General features: G+C 43.7%; 1 protein-coding gene across 3 annotated transcripts in view; it reads right to left on the minus strand.

Annotated features, from left to right (window-relative positions):
* Positions 1–18,111, minus strand: part of METTL22 (methyltransferase 22, Kin17 lysine) — a 256,306-nt gene that overhangs the window by 201,654 nt on the left and 36,541 nt on the right. For all 3 annotated transcript variants that reach the window (XM_077275255.1, XM_077275254.1, XM_077275253.1), the window contains exon 2: positions 7,310–7,469. In XM_077275255.1, the coding sequence (XP_077131370.1) occupies positions 7,310–7,469 (160 nt within the window). The remainder of the gene's footprint in view (positions 1–7,309; positions 7,470–18,111) is intronic.

Raw genomic sequence — 18,111 nt, forward strand, 5'->3', positions numbered from 1 at the left:
ATATCCCCTTAATTATGAGCCCCCACCCTAAGTTAACTCCTTATGAATATAGCTACTCCCAATTCAGCAACTCACACAAATTCACACAGGTATTTGTTAAAGGCCTTCCAAATACCTCCTCACTGAATCACAAGTCACACACTTACCGCCGTTCACACTTACGCTCAGGTCACACTCAGCTCGCTCACCCTCGCTGTGCTGAAGATTTATAGATTTTTTTTTTTTCTCTCTATCTCCCCTCAACAGCAATCCACCTTGCTGTTCAGATGCACTTCCAAAAAGGACCTACTGGATCTTATTAGGACCTCTAGTCATTACACGCGCACAGTCGCTTCATTCAGGATGGGGCTGCAGAGACCCCCAGCAGTCAGCAAGTTTTCCTCTAGAAAAGGGCAGGGCTGTGGAGTCGCAGTCGTGGAGTTGGAGTTTCAGGACATTTTGGTGGAGTCGGAGTTGGTATAAAATGGACCGACTCCGAAAATATATAATATATATAATAAATTGGGTACAGTAGTTCAATGCAGTTTGTGGGGAATATTGTTATCATAAGAATTTGGGAAAGTTATGAAATGTCCTATAAATGTCTGTCCTGTTCCTGATCTAAGATCTAGACTTTTAGCTGAGATGAATCTGTGCTGCAGTTTATGTTCATGATAAGTAGTGAGGCTCCTCCTCTACAGATAAGGGGAAAAATACAAACACACAGGGAAGGAAAGCCTTCATTTATCTCAGAACTTCTGGAGTGAACAGGAATGCAGGATCAAAGCAAGTACTTGTTAAAGCATATCTAAATGTTCAATAAACTGTTCATAAATCAATAGTCCAGTATACTGTATGTTGTCTCAGTATTGATGTTTTAGTTTGTTTTTCCTCTTAGCTCATGATTGGAGAAATTAGCTTCCCTGATGACGTATATACACTATACATAGAATATAAGGGGAAAAACTGTTTTCTAACATCTCAAATTCAGAAATACAGTAACAGGATCGATGAGAACATATATATTTGTATGTGTGTGTTCTGCAATGTGATTCAGCACAAACATGCTCCCTCCTTCCTCCCCTCTTCATAGACTGAAGAAATATGATGTGAAGCATTTAGTGAGCTGTACCCTGAGACAAGCCTGACAATGAAAGTTCAGAGTAAAGCTCTCTAACATATTTTACAAACTTTATACTTATCATCCGTCCTACTGATTTATGCAAAGATTGGTTTAATTATATCCTAAATTATACAGTGCATGATTCCCTAGCAAAAATCACAATATACCGTATATACTCAAGTATGAGCTGAGATTTTCAGCCCACTTTTTTGGGCTGAAAGTAACCCTCTTCGGCTTATACTTGAGTCATACCCAGGGGTCGGCAGGGAGGGAGAGCGGAGCTGTGTAATAATACTCACCTGCTCCTGGCGTGGTCCCTGCACGTCCCTGGTTCTCCGGGCACTGACAGCTTCTTCCTGTAGTGAGCAGTCACATGGTACCGCTCATTACAGTAATGAATATGGACCCGACTCCGCTCCCATAGGGGTGCAGCCGCATATTCATTACTGTAATGAGCGGTACCATGTGACCACTCACTACAGGAAGAAGCTGCCGGCGCCAGGGAACAGACATGCAGGGACCGCGCCAGGAGCAGGTGAGTATAACTCAGTGCGCGATATTCACCTGCTCCCCGTTCCACCGTCGGCGCCGCTGTGTCTTCCGCGTCCTCTGCGGTGACGCTCAGGTCAGAGGGTGCGGTGAAGCGATTAGTGCGCGCCGCCCTCTGCCTGAACGTCAGTGCACAGGACGGGGAAGACACAGCGGCGGTCGGCAGTGGAACGGGGAGCAAGTGATAATAGCAAGTGCCGGGGGTCTGAGAGGTGAGTATGTAATTTTTTAATCAGCAGCAACAGCACATGGGGCAAATGTCTGTATGGAGCATCTTATGGGGCCATGTGCAGCATTATATGGGGCAAATATCTGTATGGAGCATCTTATGGGGTCATAATCCGCATTTGTGCAGCATTATATGGGGCATATTTTAATATGGAGCATGTTATGGGGCCCATCAAACTGTATGGAGCATTATATGGGGCGTATTTTTATGGAGCATTATATGGGGCTCCTGATTCAATATGGATATTCAATAACACTTAAACTACTGAGGTCTCAATTAATTTTACTTTTATTGGTATCTATTTTTATTTTTGAAATTTACCAGTAGCTGCTGCATTTTCCACCCTAGGCTTATACTCGAGTCATTAAGTTTTACCAGTTTTTTGTGGCAAAAATTAGGGGGGGGGGGTCGGCTTATACTCGGGTCAGCTTATACTCGAGTATATACGGTACCTTATTTTTTATAGGACAAAATTATTTTGAGAGCGAATTTACATAATTACAAAGAAGCATCTTATGAAGTTAGCTGTATTTGAGCATTTCACAGTGACTCAAAATAATAAACATTTTGTGTGTCAGTGTATAAGTGATGCAGATGAAAACAATGCTATGATGCCAAAATCAGGCAGTGACAAAAATGCTCCTTCAAGAGCTTCCAATCTAAGAAGACATTTACAATGCTGCCACCCAGACGTTTACAAAGCACATCAGCACCAAGAAACCAGAGACCAGCAATTCTCGCCAGGCAAAGGAGGAGGAAAGAGCATCTCAAATATCAGTTACAAGATATTTTGTAAGTGACAAAGTTACTGTAACAATGACAGAAGATGTGTATAAACGACAGCTCATCAAGCTTGTTATGAAGGACAGTGTACCATTATCATTATTTGCACAAACAGCTTTTACAGCTCTTAATGGAGAAATGGGCCACAAACTTGGTGTTTCTCTTGAAAGAGAAAGTATTAGAAAATTAGTGATTGAAGAAGCCCTTAACCAAAAGGAAGATCTTTAAAAGGACTCAAGAGACGATTTGTGTTTCTTAAAATGGATGCCTGCACACATTACAGTGAATTATTTTGCTATCAACGTTCGATATGTTTGTGACAACAAAAAAAATGTTACTAAGATGCTAGTAGTAAAGGACACTAATGCTCTTCACAGCAGCCAGTTTCTTCAGACCTTAGTGGAAAAAGTTCTGCAAAATTATGAACTCAAAAAAGAATAGGTTCCTTCTATTGTAACTGATAACGCTGCAAACATGATAAGTACAATTAAACTGATGAATGAGAATAATGAAGGTGAAGAGCAGCTAGAAGAACATTTCACATTCAGTATGTTGGAGATAGAAGGCCACAGTCCTGTTCCCATAACGGAGGAACAGACAGATATTACTACAGGAGAACAGCAAAATGATTCTTTACAAGTAGATGATCTTGTTGAAGCTGCTTCACACCTCTTTCCTATTCATCATATGCCCTGTGTTGTGCACACGCTGCAGCTGGCAATAAGAGATAGTCTGCAAGAGGGACATGGTGGAACTCTGATTAGCAAAGCAAGGAAATTGGCTATTGCTGCCAGAACCCCTAAAGTTGATTCCATTTTGAAGAGATGTGCTGGAAAAGTGGCAATTGTGGATCAAGCCACTCGGTGGGGAAGCATCTATTTAATGATTGAGCGATTGCTTGAGTTGAAACCCTTCCTTGTAGATATGGCCAACCCTCAGGTAACACTACATGGAGGTCAATAGACACAGGTGGCTGAATTGAAGGAATTTCTTCATCACACATTTACAGTAACTAAAGTTACAAGCTGAGATTTAACTCCTGGTATTTTTATAAAGGAGTGGAAGAACTTGTTGTTTTGCCTGTCCCAAAGATGAGGTTTAATCGCAGATGGCATTGCTGCTTCAAAGAAACGGAGAAAGACACTGCTATTAGAAAATAAAAAATTCTTCTGGCAGCTGTTTATGTGAACCCGAGTTATCGTATATTGCTGGATGATCAGGAGCTTACTAAAGGAAAAGAAGCTTTGGGGTAGCAGTTAAGATGAGGTAAAGGACGGCCAAGAGCAAGAGGACTCGGGTCCTGCCAGTGCTGCTGCTGCCGTTTCTTCATTATAATCAGATGACGAGGTTGATTTCGACAAGTATTTGGATGACATGGAGCAGGCAAAGCGTCGCTGAAGGGAAAAGATTCCACTCCCATAGAAAACAGATTGACCATATTTCAGCAACGTTTTTCACTTGCTCCCAAAGTAGAAGAGTTCAATCGTTCATCAAAACTGGAGTGTGCATGAGACAATTCCTTTATACCCTGAAATTGTTAGAGATGTTGCCCATGTGGTTACTGCTTTGCCACCAACCCAAGTTGATCCTGAAGAAGGATCGCCGAAACGCGCGTAGGGGTAAGCTGGAGCCGTTTCCTCTCCTCAGTTACATCTTGGGTATGTTCCCACCGTTATTGACCATGTATCTACACGCTATATATGTTTATTTCAGTTTATATTACTCTATTTATATGCTGTAGTAGATTTCATCAGTATATGGGAGAATCCCTGTTTAGGCATATTATGCATTGTTTTACATGAGGAGCGGTCTAGTGTCTCCATGCGATTTATGGTGGCTATTTTGCTGTTTTACCCACTATTGTCAGTTCTCCTTATCTATTGTATTTATTTATTTAATAAAGTTTATATCTTTTTACACGTGGATGTGTTACACCATTTTTTATTTTGGTTGTTTTCTGCTGTTTCAGCATGGTGTTGTCCTATTATATTCATAGCTAGCAGGCTGTTCTGTATATTTTATTGACCTGTTTTTTCTACCATGGTCTTATTGTTTCTATCTGCCTGCCTGCTCTGTATTCCTTGTGTTCATACACCAACCCAAGTTAGTGTAGAGAGGTTGTTCTCTAGCCTTAAAATAATTAGGTCAGATTTGAGGTCATCTATAAAGGAGGATCTGGTGGAGGTGATACTATTTCTCAGAACAAATTCAGAGACTGCATAAATGTTATTCAGTAAGTTTATGTTGTAAAACTTTTTAAAATTTTTTTTACATTTACTGCATAGTGTATAATAAATTGTAAATATGAAAAAGTTTTGTTCTAAAGTTGTATTCCAATAATTATCTAAATGGCTTAAATATTGTATCATAATAATGATTAAAAGCCTGATGTTACCATTTTACCACAGTAAATTTGTCACTTAAACATGAGCCATGTGTGAGGGAGTCGGAGTCATAGTTGGAGTCGGTGTCATGGAAATTGAGGAGTCAGAGTTGGAGTCGGAGACTTAGCCTACTGACTCCACAGCCCTGGACAGGGGTCTCAAATATGCAGCACGCGGGGCACCAGAGCCAGAATGAGAACCAATCCAGGGGAGGAAGGGAGTCTCCTAACGCTAGCGCCATTTTCTGCTGAATGTTCATCTTTGGACGCACACTGGCTGAAATGAATTGTGGTGAAGAGAGCCATCGGCTCTGTGCACCGTATCCACCATACACACACACCGATGGCCAATCAGAAAGTGGCAGCTGACATTACCGGCATGTCAGAGGCGGAGCATGACGTCACTGCCATGCACCACTACCCTGTGCCAGCTATGAAGCAGGTAAAGGTCACTGCTCGCCATGGGAGCAAGAACAGGTAAGAAAAATATTTGGGGGGATTTGATTCTTTTTGTGTATATGTGAAGAGTGGCAGGATGGAGGCCATTACTACCAGGTGGGGTCTAGGACAGGAGACATTGTTACATCATAGGTTCTGAAATGACACCATAGGGATCAATAAAGGGGATTCAGTTATAGAATGGGGTCCAGATTTTTGGTATAGAGGCTGTGGTAGATCGGGTCACTTGGCTGCACATAGAGGTAGACACAGGGTGCAACATTAGCAAAAACAAGCGTGTCCTTCCTGGCTTAAAAGGAAAACAAAAACAAACGTATGGCACAGTCCTTGTTGCCATGGGAATCCGCCCACTTCGGGAACAACCAACAAAAGGTTCAGCTTTTCTTAACATGAAAAACAGAGCTCCAGAGCTTTGCACCGCCAGGCCCACCCCACACTGAATGCCCTAGAAGGCTGTGTATTCATCCTCTGGACTCCTCCCACTCTACAGCGGTTTTCTCAACCTAGCACTAAGCATGGCTGATTAACCCCTTTCAGCACTTAGTTTGCAGGAGCAATTTCCTAGTTTATCACTGAAACTAAACACCTTTAGTGAAACAAAGCTCCCCTCCAGTACCTTGCCAGTGACTTTGTAACAGGGCCAAAATAGAGGAGAATATTAGAGGATAGGGTCTGGAATGGGTCCAGGATAACAAGATAGGAGGGGCCAGAACAATATTAAAGAATGGAGGCCACAATGCAGGATATTATTACAAGATGGAGGCCAGGGCAGGGAACATTATTACATTATAGCGGTAAGGAAGGGGAACATTATTATAGTCTTGTAGATTATATTACAAGATGAGAGCCAGGATGGGGATAATATTACCGTACTAGGGCCATGTCAGGAATCCTGCTGTCCTGCATATTCCGCTCTGTGTGTATCACAATTGTACATGCCATCCAGCATACCCAGCTCTGCTATTCCACTCTAATCCAAGTGCTGTTCTGGCATATCCAGCCCCGATATAACATGCACCAACGCCTCCGATACATGCGGCCCATCCTAGGGCTTAGAGTTCCCCAACTTCAGTCCTCAAAGCCACCAACAGATCATGTCTTCAGGATTTCCCTAATATTGTACAGGTGTGTTGGAATTATCATCTGGGTAACACTAAGCAAATCCTGAGAACATGATCTGTTGGTGGCTCTTAAGGACAGGGGTTGGGGGAACACGGGTCTAGATAATCCATATCTCAAGGTGCACCATAAGAAGAATAAGAACTACCGTATCTGAAGGTGTATGGGCACTAATAGTTAAAAATACACTTAATAGTGTTATGTTATCCCTTTGGGCAATAAGACACAGAGAGGCGAATTTCTCACAAGCAATTTCAAGGCACAAAAACACTTTCTGTACCAGTTTTTCTATAGCACTGTATAAATAATATATGCTGATATAATTCACCTAATGTCTGTAATTATGCTGATTCTTTAATGGATGCACATAATGAAAGGAAAAAGGAGTTGAACTGTTTACGATGCAGCAATACTTCAAATCAAGTCAACGGAGGCTGCATCAGTAATGTGTCCACCTAGAAAAATCATAAAAATGCTAACAAGACCAGCAAAGCTGGGCCTCTTCCATACCGCATACGATTTCCACATTTCCCATCTGCTGGGTATATATTGCCATTGTAATGTGCTGCAGTCCTCGCAGGCGCTACTGAAGAGCAGATGAGAGATTACAGCAACGCAACCGTCTCCAAAATATTCACTACACGACAGATACATTCACGAGCGCCAGCGTCATCACATCTTTTACCTGGCTGTCCGGCTGCGTTCAGTCTGACCATGAGCTGCCTTTTGTGCTGGATCCGGATATGGATGTCTGATAAGACCGTGTCTTTTGAGAAAGTAATCGCTTCCATGTCTGCCTGCTGCTCCTCATCCGCATGGTTTTGTTCCTGGATTTCATTTGATGTCTAAAAAGATAAATAGAAAATATAATAAATTACATGACAATTCTAACAGGATCTGCCCGTTTCCTTAGGTAACCGAGACTCTAAATCATTGCTACTGCCACCGCATTTTTGTACATGAAGAAATACATTAGTGGCCATGATTTATTCCAGTACAAGGTTGTCTGAAAGATCAAACAAATGCTTATCTGTAGGATATTATTTTCAGCCCAAAAACCCCTTCACTCTATGTAACGAATCTTGAGAGCGTGCAATGTGCATACTGTCATAATTTGCCTGTAGGAATCCTATTTGTCTTTGGCAATTTGTGTATTATTGATAACTCTATGCTGACAACAGGACAGTAGAGCTTTGTGTTAAACCTTCAACTCCTCATTTTCCCTGAATCCAACTCAGACTCCATGACTGACTCCCCAGCCCTGGTAACTACTGAGCATGTATATAAAGTGCAGTACAGATTAATCTCATCTACAACTCTCCGGCCCTAGTCACTACTAAGCATGTGCATAAAGTGCAGCACAGATTCATCTCATCTACAGCTCCCCGGCCCTGGTCACTACTAAGCATGTACATAAAGTGCAGCGCAGATTCATCTCATCTACAGCTCCCCGGCCCTGGTCACTACTGAGCATGTGCATAAAGTGCAGTACAGATTAATCTCATCTACAACTCCCTGGCCCTGGTCACTACTAAGCATGTGCATAAAGTGCAGCACAGATTCATCTCATCTACAGCTCCCCGGCCCTGGTCACTACTAAGCATGTACATAAAGTGCAGCACAGATTCATCTCATCTACACCTCCCCAGCCCTGGTCACTACTGAGCATGTACATAAAGTGCAGCACAGATTCATCTCATCTACAGCTCCCCAGCCCTGGTGACTACTGAGCATGTACATAAAGTGCAGCACAGATTCATCTCATCTACAGCTCCCCGGCCCTGGTCACTACTGAGCATGTGCATAAAGTGCAGCACAGATTCATCTCACCTACAACTCCCCAGCCCTGGTGACTACTGAGCATGTACATAAAATGCAGCACAGATTCATCTCCCCGACTCCGACCCCACAGCCCCGATTACTACTGAGCATGTACATAAAGTGCAGCACAGATTCATCTCATCTACAACTCCCCAGCCCTGGTGACTACTGAGCATGTACATAAAGTGCAGCACAGATTCATCTCATCTACAGCTCCCCGGCCCTGGTCACTACTGAGCATGCGCATAAAGTGCAGTACAGATTAATCTCATCTACAACTCCCTGGCCCTGGTCACTACTAAGCATGTGCATAAAGTGCAGCACAGATTCATCTCATCTACAGCTCCCCGGCCCTGGTCACTACTAAGCATGTACATAAAGTGCAGCACAGATTCATCTCATCTACAGCTCCCCAGCCCTGGTGACTACTGAGCATGTACATAAAGTGCAGCACAGATTCATCTCATCTACAGCTCCCCGACCCTGGTCACTACTAAGCATGTACATAAAGTGCAGCACAGATTCATCTCATCTACAGCTCCCCGACCCTGGTCACTACTAAGCATGTGCATAAAGTGCAGCACAGATTCATCTCATCTACAGCTCCCCGGCCCTGGTCACTACTAAGCATGTACATAAAGTGCAGCACAGATTCATTTCATCTACAGCTCCCCGGCCCTGGTCACTACTAAGCATGTACATAAAGTGCAGCACAGATTCATCTCACCTACAACTCCCCAGCCCTGGTGACTACTGAGCATGTACATAAAATGCAGCACAGATTCATCTCCCCGACTCCGACCCCACAGCCCCGATCACTACTGAGCATGTACATAAAGTGCAGCACAGATTCATCTCATCTACAACTCCCCAGCCCTGGTGACTACTGAGCATGTACATAAAGTGCAGCACAGATTCATCTCACCTACAACTCCCCAGCACTGGTAACTACTGAGCATGTACATAATCTACAACTCCCCAGCCCTGGTCACTACTGAGCATGTGCATAAAGTGCAGCACAGGTTCATCTCATCTACAGCTCCCCAGCCCTGGTAACTACTGAGCATGTGCATAAAGTGCAGCACAGATTCATCTCATCTACAGCTCCCCAGCTCTGGTCAATACTGAGTATGTATATAAAGTGCAGCACAGATTCATCTCCATGACTCCAACCCCACAGCCCCGATCACTACTGAGCATGTATATAAAGTGCAGCACAGATTCATCTCAACTAAAAGCCGAGATCCTGAGATCAGGAACAGAACAGACATTTATAGGATATTTCAGAACTTTCCCAAATTCCTATGAAAACATTTAAAGCACATCCTGCATTGTACTACTGTACCCTATTTATTATATATTTTAGGAGTCGATCCATTTTATAGACTCCACAGCCCTGCGACAAAGTGTATGCACGTAGGATATGTGTGTGCACTTAAGTGCCCACTCACGTTCCAAATACAGGGGAATTGTAAAGGCTCAAGATAGTATTTTATTAACGTACGTACAAAATGACACAATGATGGGACATATACAAGATGCTGGCTTTCTTGCATATATTTCTCACTATTGTGTCATTTTGTAAGTACATTAATACAATTTTTTTTTAACCAAACTCCTTTCTCTATTGATCTATTTTGGAATGGCTTATGGGTCTTCTCAGTATTTCTTGGATTTATATATGGCCATCCAATGGCGGACAGAGACAGAAAAGGGACCCTGTGCAAGAACGATACATGGGACCTTTGCAGCTAAAGAGCTCCTAAAAATGCAAAAATTGCACCTGCTTTGGAGGTAGAAATGGGCCCCCTTACATCTTGGGGCCCCATGCAGCCACACAGGTTGCACCAATGTTATGCCCACCCCTGTGGCCATCTAATCTGTACCAGTAGGATCTACTGTTACTCAAAAATTTAGAAAGCTGCAGAGTTATTGCAGACTTTTCTTTTCTGCTCGGAAAATTATAAGTACTTATCAGTAATTTGATTTTCCTGAAAGCCTTGACAGCATCTGAGAGAGAGTGAGATCTTTCACTATCACTGGACCGGAAGCCAAGAAAACCACTGATGACTGGGCTGCTGAGAGCGCAGCATCATTCACCAGCGGTGACATCATCACTGGCATTTTCCCACGGTCCTGAGATCACCGCAGTTCAGCCAGGCCTTGATGATGTCACCGCTGGTGAATGATGCTGTGCTCTCAGCAGCTCATTCACCTGTAGTTTTCAGACGTGTCGCATCTTGGCACCATCCAGGTTGAAAACTATTTTGCCCCCAAGCATGAATTACAGCATGGGACAGAACAACAGACAGGTATGCTATATTGTTGTTTTTTTATTTTATTTTTATTACAGGAGATTGAGGGCTTCGGGAAATTAGGCGTTGCAGTAAGTATGGTTTAATTTAGAATATTAAAGGAGTCTGTATTTTTTTCAAATAAAGGATTTTATTCTGGCTGTGTCTTTATTTAACATACAACTATAGGATTAGTAATGGATAGGTGTCTTATAGACACCTCTCCATTACTAAGCCGTGGGCTTGAGGTCACCTGACATTATAGAGGTGACATCAACCCCACTTGCAACCGCTACAGGGCAAGTGGGAAGAGCCGGGCAAAGCGCCAGAAAAGGTGCATCTAATAGATGTGCCTTTTCTGGGCAGCTGCGGACTGTTTTTTAGGCTGGGGGTCAATATCCATGGCCCCTTACCAGCCTGAGAATAGCAGCCCCCAACTGTGAGCTTTAGAAAGGCTGATTGTCAAAAATGAGAGTTATGCTGCTCTTACCACGGGCAGCATGTATCAGAGTCTGGCTACATCACTGCAGCCAGGTATGTTTTTCTTTGGACTGCTCTGGCGGTTCAGTTCAGAGAACACCTAAAGATCCGAAAATACGGAGAAACAAGACTAGTCTGATACTAACAGATGGCTGCTTCTCACCCTCTCACACTACCACTCTAATTGACAGGCCTTTACGTGTATGTGGAAGATGTGGGGAGAGACCTATGAATCACCTGGAGTGATGTGGAGAAGATGCATGTATCTTCAAGCTATGGTTTTCTCTAAGGGTGTGTGCAGACGGTCAGTAATTGGCAGCGCTTTGGACGCAGCACATGTCCACGTCGGTGCACGCATAGTAGGCATGGGATTTCTTGAACTTCCATCCGCTATGCTGTAACATCTGGATGCAGCAGGTTGGACGCTGCACAAGTATGCAATGTCCAACCGACCGTGTGCACCCACCATAAAACATCAGCGCATACCTTGCTGCCAGGTTTGGACTGGTGAACAGGGGAACAGGTGAATCCCCTGGTGGCCCCCTGTGTAGGAATAAGCCACTTACCCCCCAACACGAGCAATAGTTGGCCTAATGCATTTGATTCACTATCTACAGACAAAAGCTGCATCTCATTATTCATCCAACAAACTGCTCAGTATTATTATATACAGTTGTGGCCAAAAGTATTGACACCCCTGCAATTCTGTCAGATAATACTCAGTTTCTTCCTGAAAATGATTGCAATCACAAATTCTTTGGTATTATTATCTTCATTAAATTTGTCTTAAATGAAAAAAAAACACAAAAGAGAATGAAGCAAAAAGCAAAACATTGATCATTTCACACAAAACTCCAAAAATGGGCCAGACGAAAGTATTGGCACCTTCAGCCTAATACTTGGTTGCACAACCTTCAGCCAAAATAACTGCGACCAACCACTTCCGGTAACCATCAATGAGTTTCTTACAATGCTCTGCTGGAATTTTAGACCATTCTTCTTTGGCAAACTGCTCCAGGTCCCTGATATTTGAAGGGTGCCTTCTCCAAACTGCCATTTTTAGATCTCTCCACAGGTGTTCTATGGGATTCACGTCTGGACTCATTGCTGGCCACCTTAGAAGTCTCCAGTGCTTTCTCTCAAACCATTTTCTAGTGCTTTTTGAAGTGTGTTTTGGGTCATTGTCCTGCTGGAAGACCCATGACCTCTGAGGGAGACCCAGCATTCTCACACTGGGCCCTACATTATGCTGCAAAATTTGTTGGTAGTCTTCAGACTTCATAATGCCATGCACACGGTCAAGCAGTCCAGTGCCAGAGGCAGCAAAGCAACCCCAAAACATCAGGGATCCTCTGCCATGTTTGACTGTAGGGACCATGTTCTTTTCTTTGAATGCCTCTTTTTTTCTCCTGTAAACTCTATGTTGATGCCTTTGCCCAAAAAGCTCTACTTTTGTCTCATCTGACCAGAGAACATTCTTCCAAAATGTTTTAGACTTTTTCAGGTAAGTTTTGGCAAGCTCCAGCCGGGCTTTTTTTTATGTCTCGGGGTAAGAAGTGGGGTCTTCCTGGGTCTCCTACCATACAGTCCCTTTTCATTCAGACGACGACGGATAGTACGGGTTGACACTGTTGTACCCTCGGACTGCAGGGCAGCTTGAACTTGTTTGGATGTTAGTCGAGGTTCTTTATCCAACATCCGCACAATCTTGCGTTGAAATCTCTTGTCAATTTTTCTTTTCTGTCCACATCCAGGGAGGTTAGCCACAGTGCCATGGGCTTTAAACTTCTTGATGACACTGCGCACGGTAGACACAGGAACATTCGGGTCTTTGGAGATGGACTTGTAGCCTTGAGATTGCTCATACTTCCTCGCAATTTGGTTTCTCAAGTCCTCAGACAGTTCTTTGGTCTTCTTTCTTTTCTCCATGCTCAATGTGGTACACACAAGGACACAGGACAGAGGTTGAGTCAAGTTTAACCCCTTAGTGACAGAGCCAATTTGGTACTTAATGACCGAGCCAATTTTTACAATTCTGACCACTGTCACTTTATGAGGTTATAACTCTGGAACGCTTTATCGGATCCCACTGATTCTAAGATTGTTTTTTCGTAACATATTGTACTTCAAGTTAGTGGTAACATTTCTTCGATATTACTTGTGTTTATTTATGAAAAAAACGGAAATACGGCGAAAATTTTTAAAATTTTGCAATTTTCAAACTTTGTATTTTTATGCCCTTAAATCAGAGAGATATGTCACGAAAAATAGTTAATAAATAACATTTCCCACATGTCCACTTTACATCAGCACAATTTTGGAAACAAAATTTTTTTTGTTAGGGCGTTATAAGGGTTAAAAGTTGACCAGCAATTTCTCATTTTTACAACACCATGTTTTTTTTAGGGACCACATCACCTTTGAAGTCATTTTGAGGGGTCTATATGATAGAAAATAACCAAGTGTGACACCATTCTAAAAACTGCACCCCTCAAGCTGCTCAAAACCACATTCAAGAAGTTTATTAACCCTTTACATACTTCACAGGAACTGAAACAATGTGGAAGAAAAAAAATGAACATTTAACTTTTTTTTGCAAACATTTTACTTCAGAACCATTTTTTTAATTTTCACAAGTGTAAAAACAGAAATTTAACCACAAATTTTGTTGTGCAATTTCTCCTGAGTACGCCGATACCCCATATGTGGAGTGTAACAAAACACTCCGGGATCGCCTTTGCTGGGGTCAAAGGTCATGTGGTTTGTGCATTGAACTCTGAGGCGTACAGCAGGATTCTGAGTAGACTGACCGTAGGTCAGATTTATTAAAGTGAAAGCAATCATAAAAACAAAGCATAAACATAAATCCTAGCCTGTCCGGCACTAACTAAACAAATACGTTGCTATCTAACAACTGGGGGGCTTCTCCCTCCCAGCTAACATTACACAGTTCATGAGCACAGCTCTCACTCAAGTTTGTCTCACACAGACAGGCATTCTGTGTGCCCCAGGCTGATGCCCACAACCCCCAGCTGGTCATCTTTTATTCCTGCAGTTATTAACCCATCAGTATCCTGCAGACACTGAGCGGTCTAATTCATATAGGACAAATACCTGGGCGAGATATACCTGCCCCCGACTACCAGACCGACATGACTCTTACATATCCTCCCCCCCTGCTCAGACCACTCCGGTCGAGCAAGAACACCCTCGAAACAGTGCACACGGGACAGGGCATCAGCGTTCCCCATCTGCACCCCGGGAAAGTACAGCTCCGACACCAGTATCAGAAGCATCAGTTTGGACCACAAACTCGCTACTGAAATCAGGAGTCACTAGTACGGGCTGAGAGCACAAGGACCGTTTCAGGCTGTGGAAGGCCTCTTCAGCCGCTGCGGTCCATTTTACCATGACGGAACCCCTCCCTTTGGTAAGATCCGTCAAGGGGGTAGCCATGGCTGCAAAATTGGGTATGAACCGGCGATAATAGCCGGCAATCCCCAGGAAAGCTTGTACTTGTTTCTTGTTTACTGGCTGCGGCCAGCCCTGAATTGCCTGTATTTTATCGATCTGGGGTTTAACAACTCCTCTGCCAATCACGTAGCCCAAGTATCGGGCTTCTTCAAGCCCGATGTGACACTTCTTGGGGTTCGCCGTTAGACCCGCGTCTCGTAGGTCATCAATCACCGCCTGTACCTTCCGGAGGTGAGTTTCCTAGTCCATGCTGTAAATTACGATGTCATCTAGGTAGGCCGAAGCGTACTGCCTGTGGGGCCTCAAGACTCGATCCATCAACCTCTGGAACGTTGCTGGGGCTCCGTGAAGTCCAAACGGCATGTAGACATACTGGAACAGACCTTCCGGTGTAGCAAATGCCATCTTCTCTCTGGCCGCCTCGGCCAGAGGGATCTGCCAGTACCCCTTTGTCAGATCCAGGGTCGTAATGTATCAGGCTTTACCAAGCCGGTCGATCAACTCATCGACCCAGGGCATAGGGTACGCATCAAATTTAGAAACCGCATTCAGTTTCCTAAAGTCATTACAAAACCGTATGGAGCCATCCGGCTTAGGTATCAACACGATTGGACTGTACCAGGCGCTATGCGACTCCTCAATGACTCCTAAGTCCAACATTGCCCTCACTTCCCGGGAGACGGCTTCACGGCGTGCTTCCGGTAACCGGTAGGCCTTCACATGAACTGTGACACCAGGTTCTGTGACAATCTCATGTTTCACCAGCCTTGTCTGGCCAGGTTTTTCCGAGAAAAACTGTCGGTTCTGTAACAAAAACTGCTTAACCTCAGATTTTTGTCGTTCAGAGAGAGTCTCGGCAATCTGCACCTCCGGTACGGTAGGGGAGCCAACCGGACAGGGCAGATCCGCTGTTAGGGCAGAGCAGTCCTTCCAGGGTTTTATCAGATTCACATGATAAATCTGTTCTGGTTTTCTCTTACCAGGCTGGTACACTTTATAGTTCACTTCACCAACTCGTTCCACGACCTCAAAGGGGCCCTGCCATTTTGCCAGAAATTTACTATCCACCGTAGGGATTAGGATCAACACCCTATCCCCGGGTGCAAATGTACGGACCTTGGCGCCTCTATCATAACTTTGCCTCTGAGCTCCCTGGGCCTGTAACATATGGTCCCTAACAATGGGCATGACAGCAGCAATACGGTCCTGCATTTGTGTTACATGGTCTATCACCGCTTTAAAGGGAGTGACTTGACCTTCCCAGGTTTCTTTTGCGACGTCCAACAGTCCACGGGGACGATGGGCGTACAATAGCTCGAAAGGCGAGAATCCTGTGGAAGACTGGGGAACTTCCCTAATGGCAAACAGCAAATAGGGTAACAAGTAGTCCCAGTTCTTCCCATCTTTGTCTATCGCCTTCCGGAGCATCTGTTTTAAGGTTTTATTGAACCGCTCAACCAACCCATCTGTTTGAGGGTGGTAGACAGATGTACGCAACGGGTCTATTTGTAAGAGTCTGCAGAGCTCCTTCATTACCTTCGACATAAAGGGAGTCCCCTGGTCGGTGAGTATCTGTTTTGGAATTCCTACCCGACTAAACACTTGCACCAATTCTTTGGCGATCGTTTTGGTAGCAGTGTTACGCAAAGGGATAGCTTCCGGGTAGCGAGTGGCATAGTCCATGATGACAAGGATATGTTGGTGCCCACGTGCGGACCGGGGAAGGGGCCCAACCAAATCCATCCCAATTCTCTCAAATGGGACTCCAATGACAGGGAGAGGTACCAAAGGGCTACGAAACCGAGGTTTAGGCGCGGAGATTTGGCACTCTGGACAGGACTCACAATAGTTACGCACATCACTATTGTTATAGAAGGGTTAATAGTTTGCCTTTAACTGCCTTGCCTTTAAGTGCCTTTTACCTTTAAGTGTTAGAATTACTAGAATCTGTTGACTCAGTAGTCTGATGGTCTCCTCTCCAAGGAGACTACACTTCTTATCATGTATGTTCTCAATAGTCAGTTACAATATGTTCTGAGCTATGGTAAATAGAATATGACCCTGGGTGCTGGTGGGGGCTACATGAGTTACATTGAAATGCATTGGATGTAAATGGTATAAAACATTGCTTTGGCTTTTTATACATCAGATAAAAGTGACTTGCTCACGGGATACGTGTGAGGTGTCTTTTGTCTCCAAGCGCTTGTCAACTAAGGGCGTAAATCCACAATTAGGTCTCACTGGTGATCTGTCAGCTGACATTTGGGTCAGAATGAAAACAGCTACGACAGTTTGGCGCCCAACGTGGGGCCGTGTAACCAGCCGCCTTATTCGGAATCCGTATGTGGGAGCTTCCAGAGAGATTGGATAATGCAAACAACAGCTGCAGCAAGGTAAGAAATGTTATTCTTACAATCTGTTTGCACCTGCAATCTCTCTTCCGGATTTCTCCATACCTCTGGGTAAAGGCTGTAAACACGGTTCAAAGAATCCACACATCACCAGTGAGTTTTGTGTTTGTTTGTCTGTTTATGTCCGTATGAGAGTATGAGAGTTGATAATTGTGATAATTGTTATCTGTATTATTTGTCAATATCCTAATTGGTTGTGTATTTGTTTAGTGTGTGTAATACAAGAGCTGGGATAGACTCTGTGCAGTGTTGTTATTTTGGTCATTTTGGATTGGCAGTACATTATGTGAAGCTGTATTTTGTATAAGGCCGTGGTTTTTGTTGTTTGGCCTTAAAGTGTTTTCAGAGTGTCAGTGGACACTGCTGCAGTTTTATTTATATAGGGTTGTGTTAATTCCAAAGTGCAGAATAGACAGGCTGTGTGAGCCTTGTATGTGTGTATGTCTATGAGAACCTCTGAATGAGATAAGAGGTGGAGTGATTGAGATAAGGGATTTTCTTCTTGTGAAACTCAACTAAAAAGTGAAAGGAAAAGAAAAAAAAAAAACAATCCCTGAGCACGTATGAATGAATGATCACATAAGTATCATTACTTATCTAAGTGTTGTTGAGGGTCCAGGATGAATGACTTGTGGATATTTTTAATGTACATTTAATTTACATCTGAGATTCAGAGAAACCTGTGTTATATATGGTTTGATACTGGATAGGTTTCTATGTATGTCTATATGTGGTTTGGCCGGACGCGGTCAGAATCAGCTTTTTCAAGTTGTGCAGTGATTTGCCTGTATAGAGAAATTGTTTTTAATTCCGAGAGGATGAATGTTTTGTAAACTGCTTCTGTGTGTGTGAGGCACAAAGCTCTGATCAGCGCGAAATACCAGATGGGAGGAGGGTAGTGCACCCCTGCGCTACTTGCTTGAGTTTTCTCCCCTTTGCGTTGTGGGTCAGAGGAAGGGGGGCCATGTATTGCATTCTAAGTTTCTCTGTCCTTGGTTTGGTACACG

This window comes from Ranitomeya variabilis, chromosome 7 (assembly GCF_051348905.1).
Source record: "Ranitomeya variabilis isolate aRanVar5 chromosome 7, aRanVar5.hap1, whole genome shotgun sequence".
NCBI classification, from domain to species: domain Eukaryota; kingdom Metazoa; phylum Chordata; class Amphibia; order Anura; family Dendrobatidae; genus Ranitomeya; species Ranitomeya variabilis.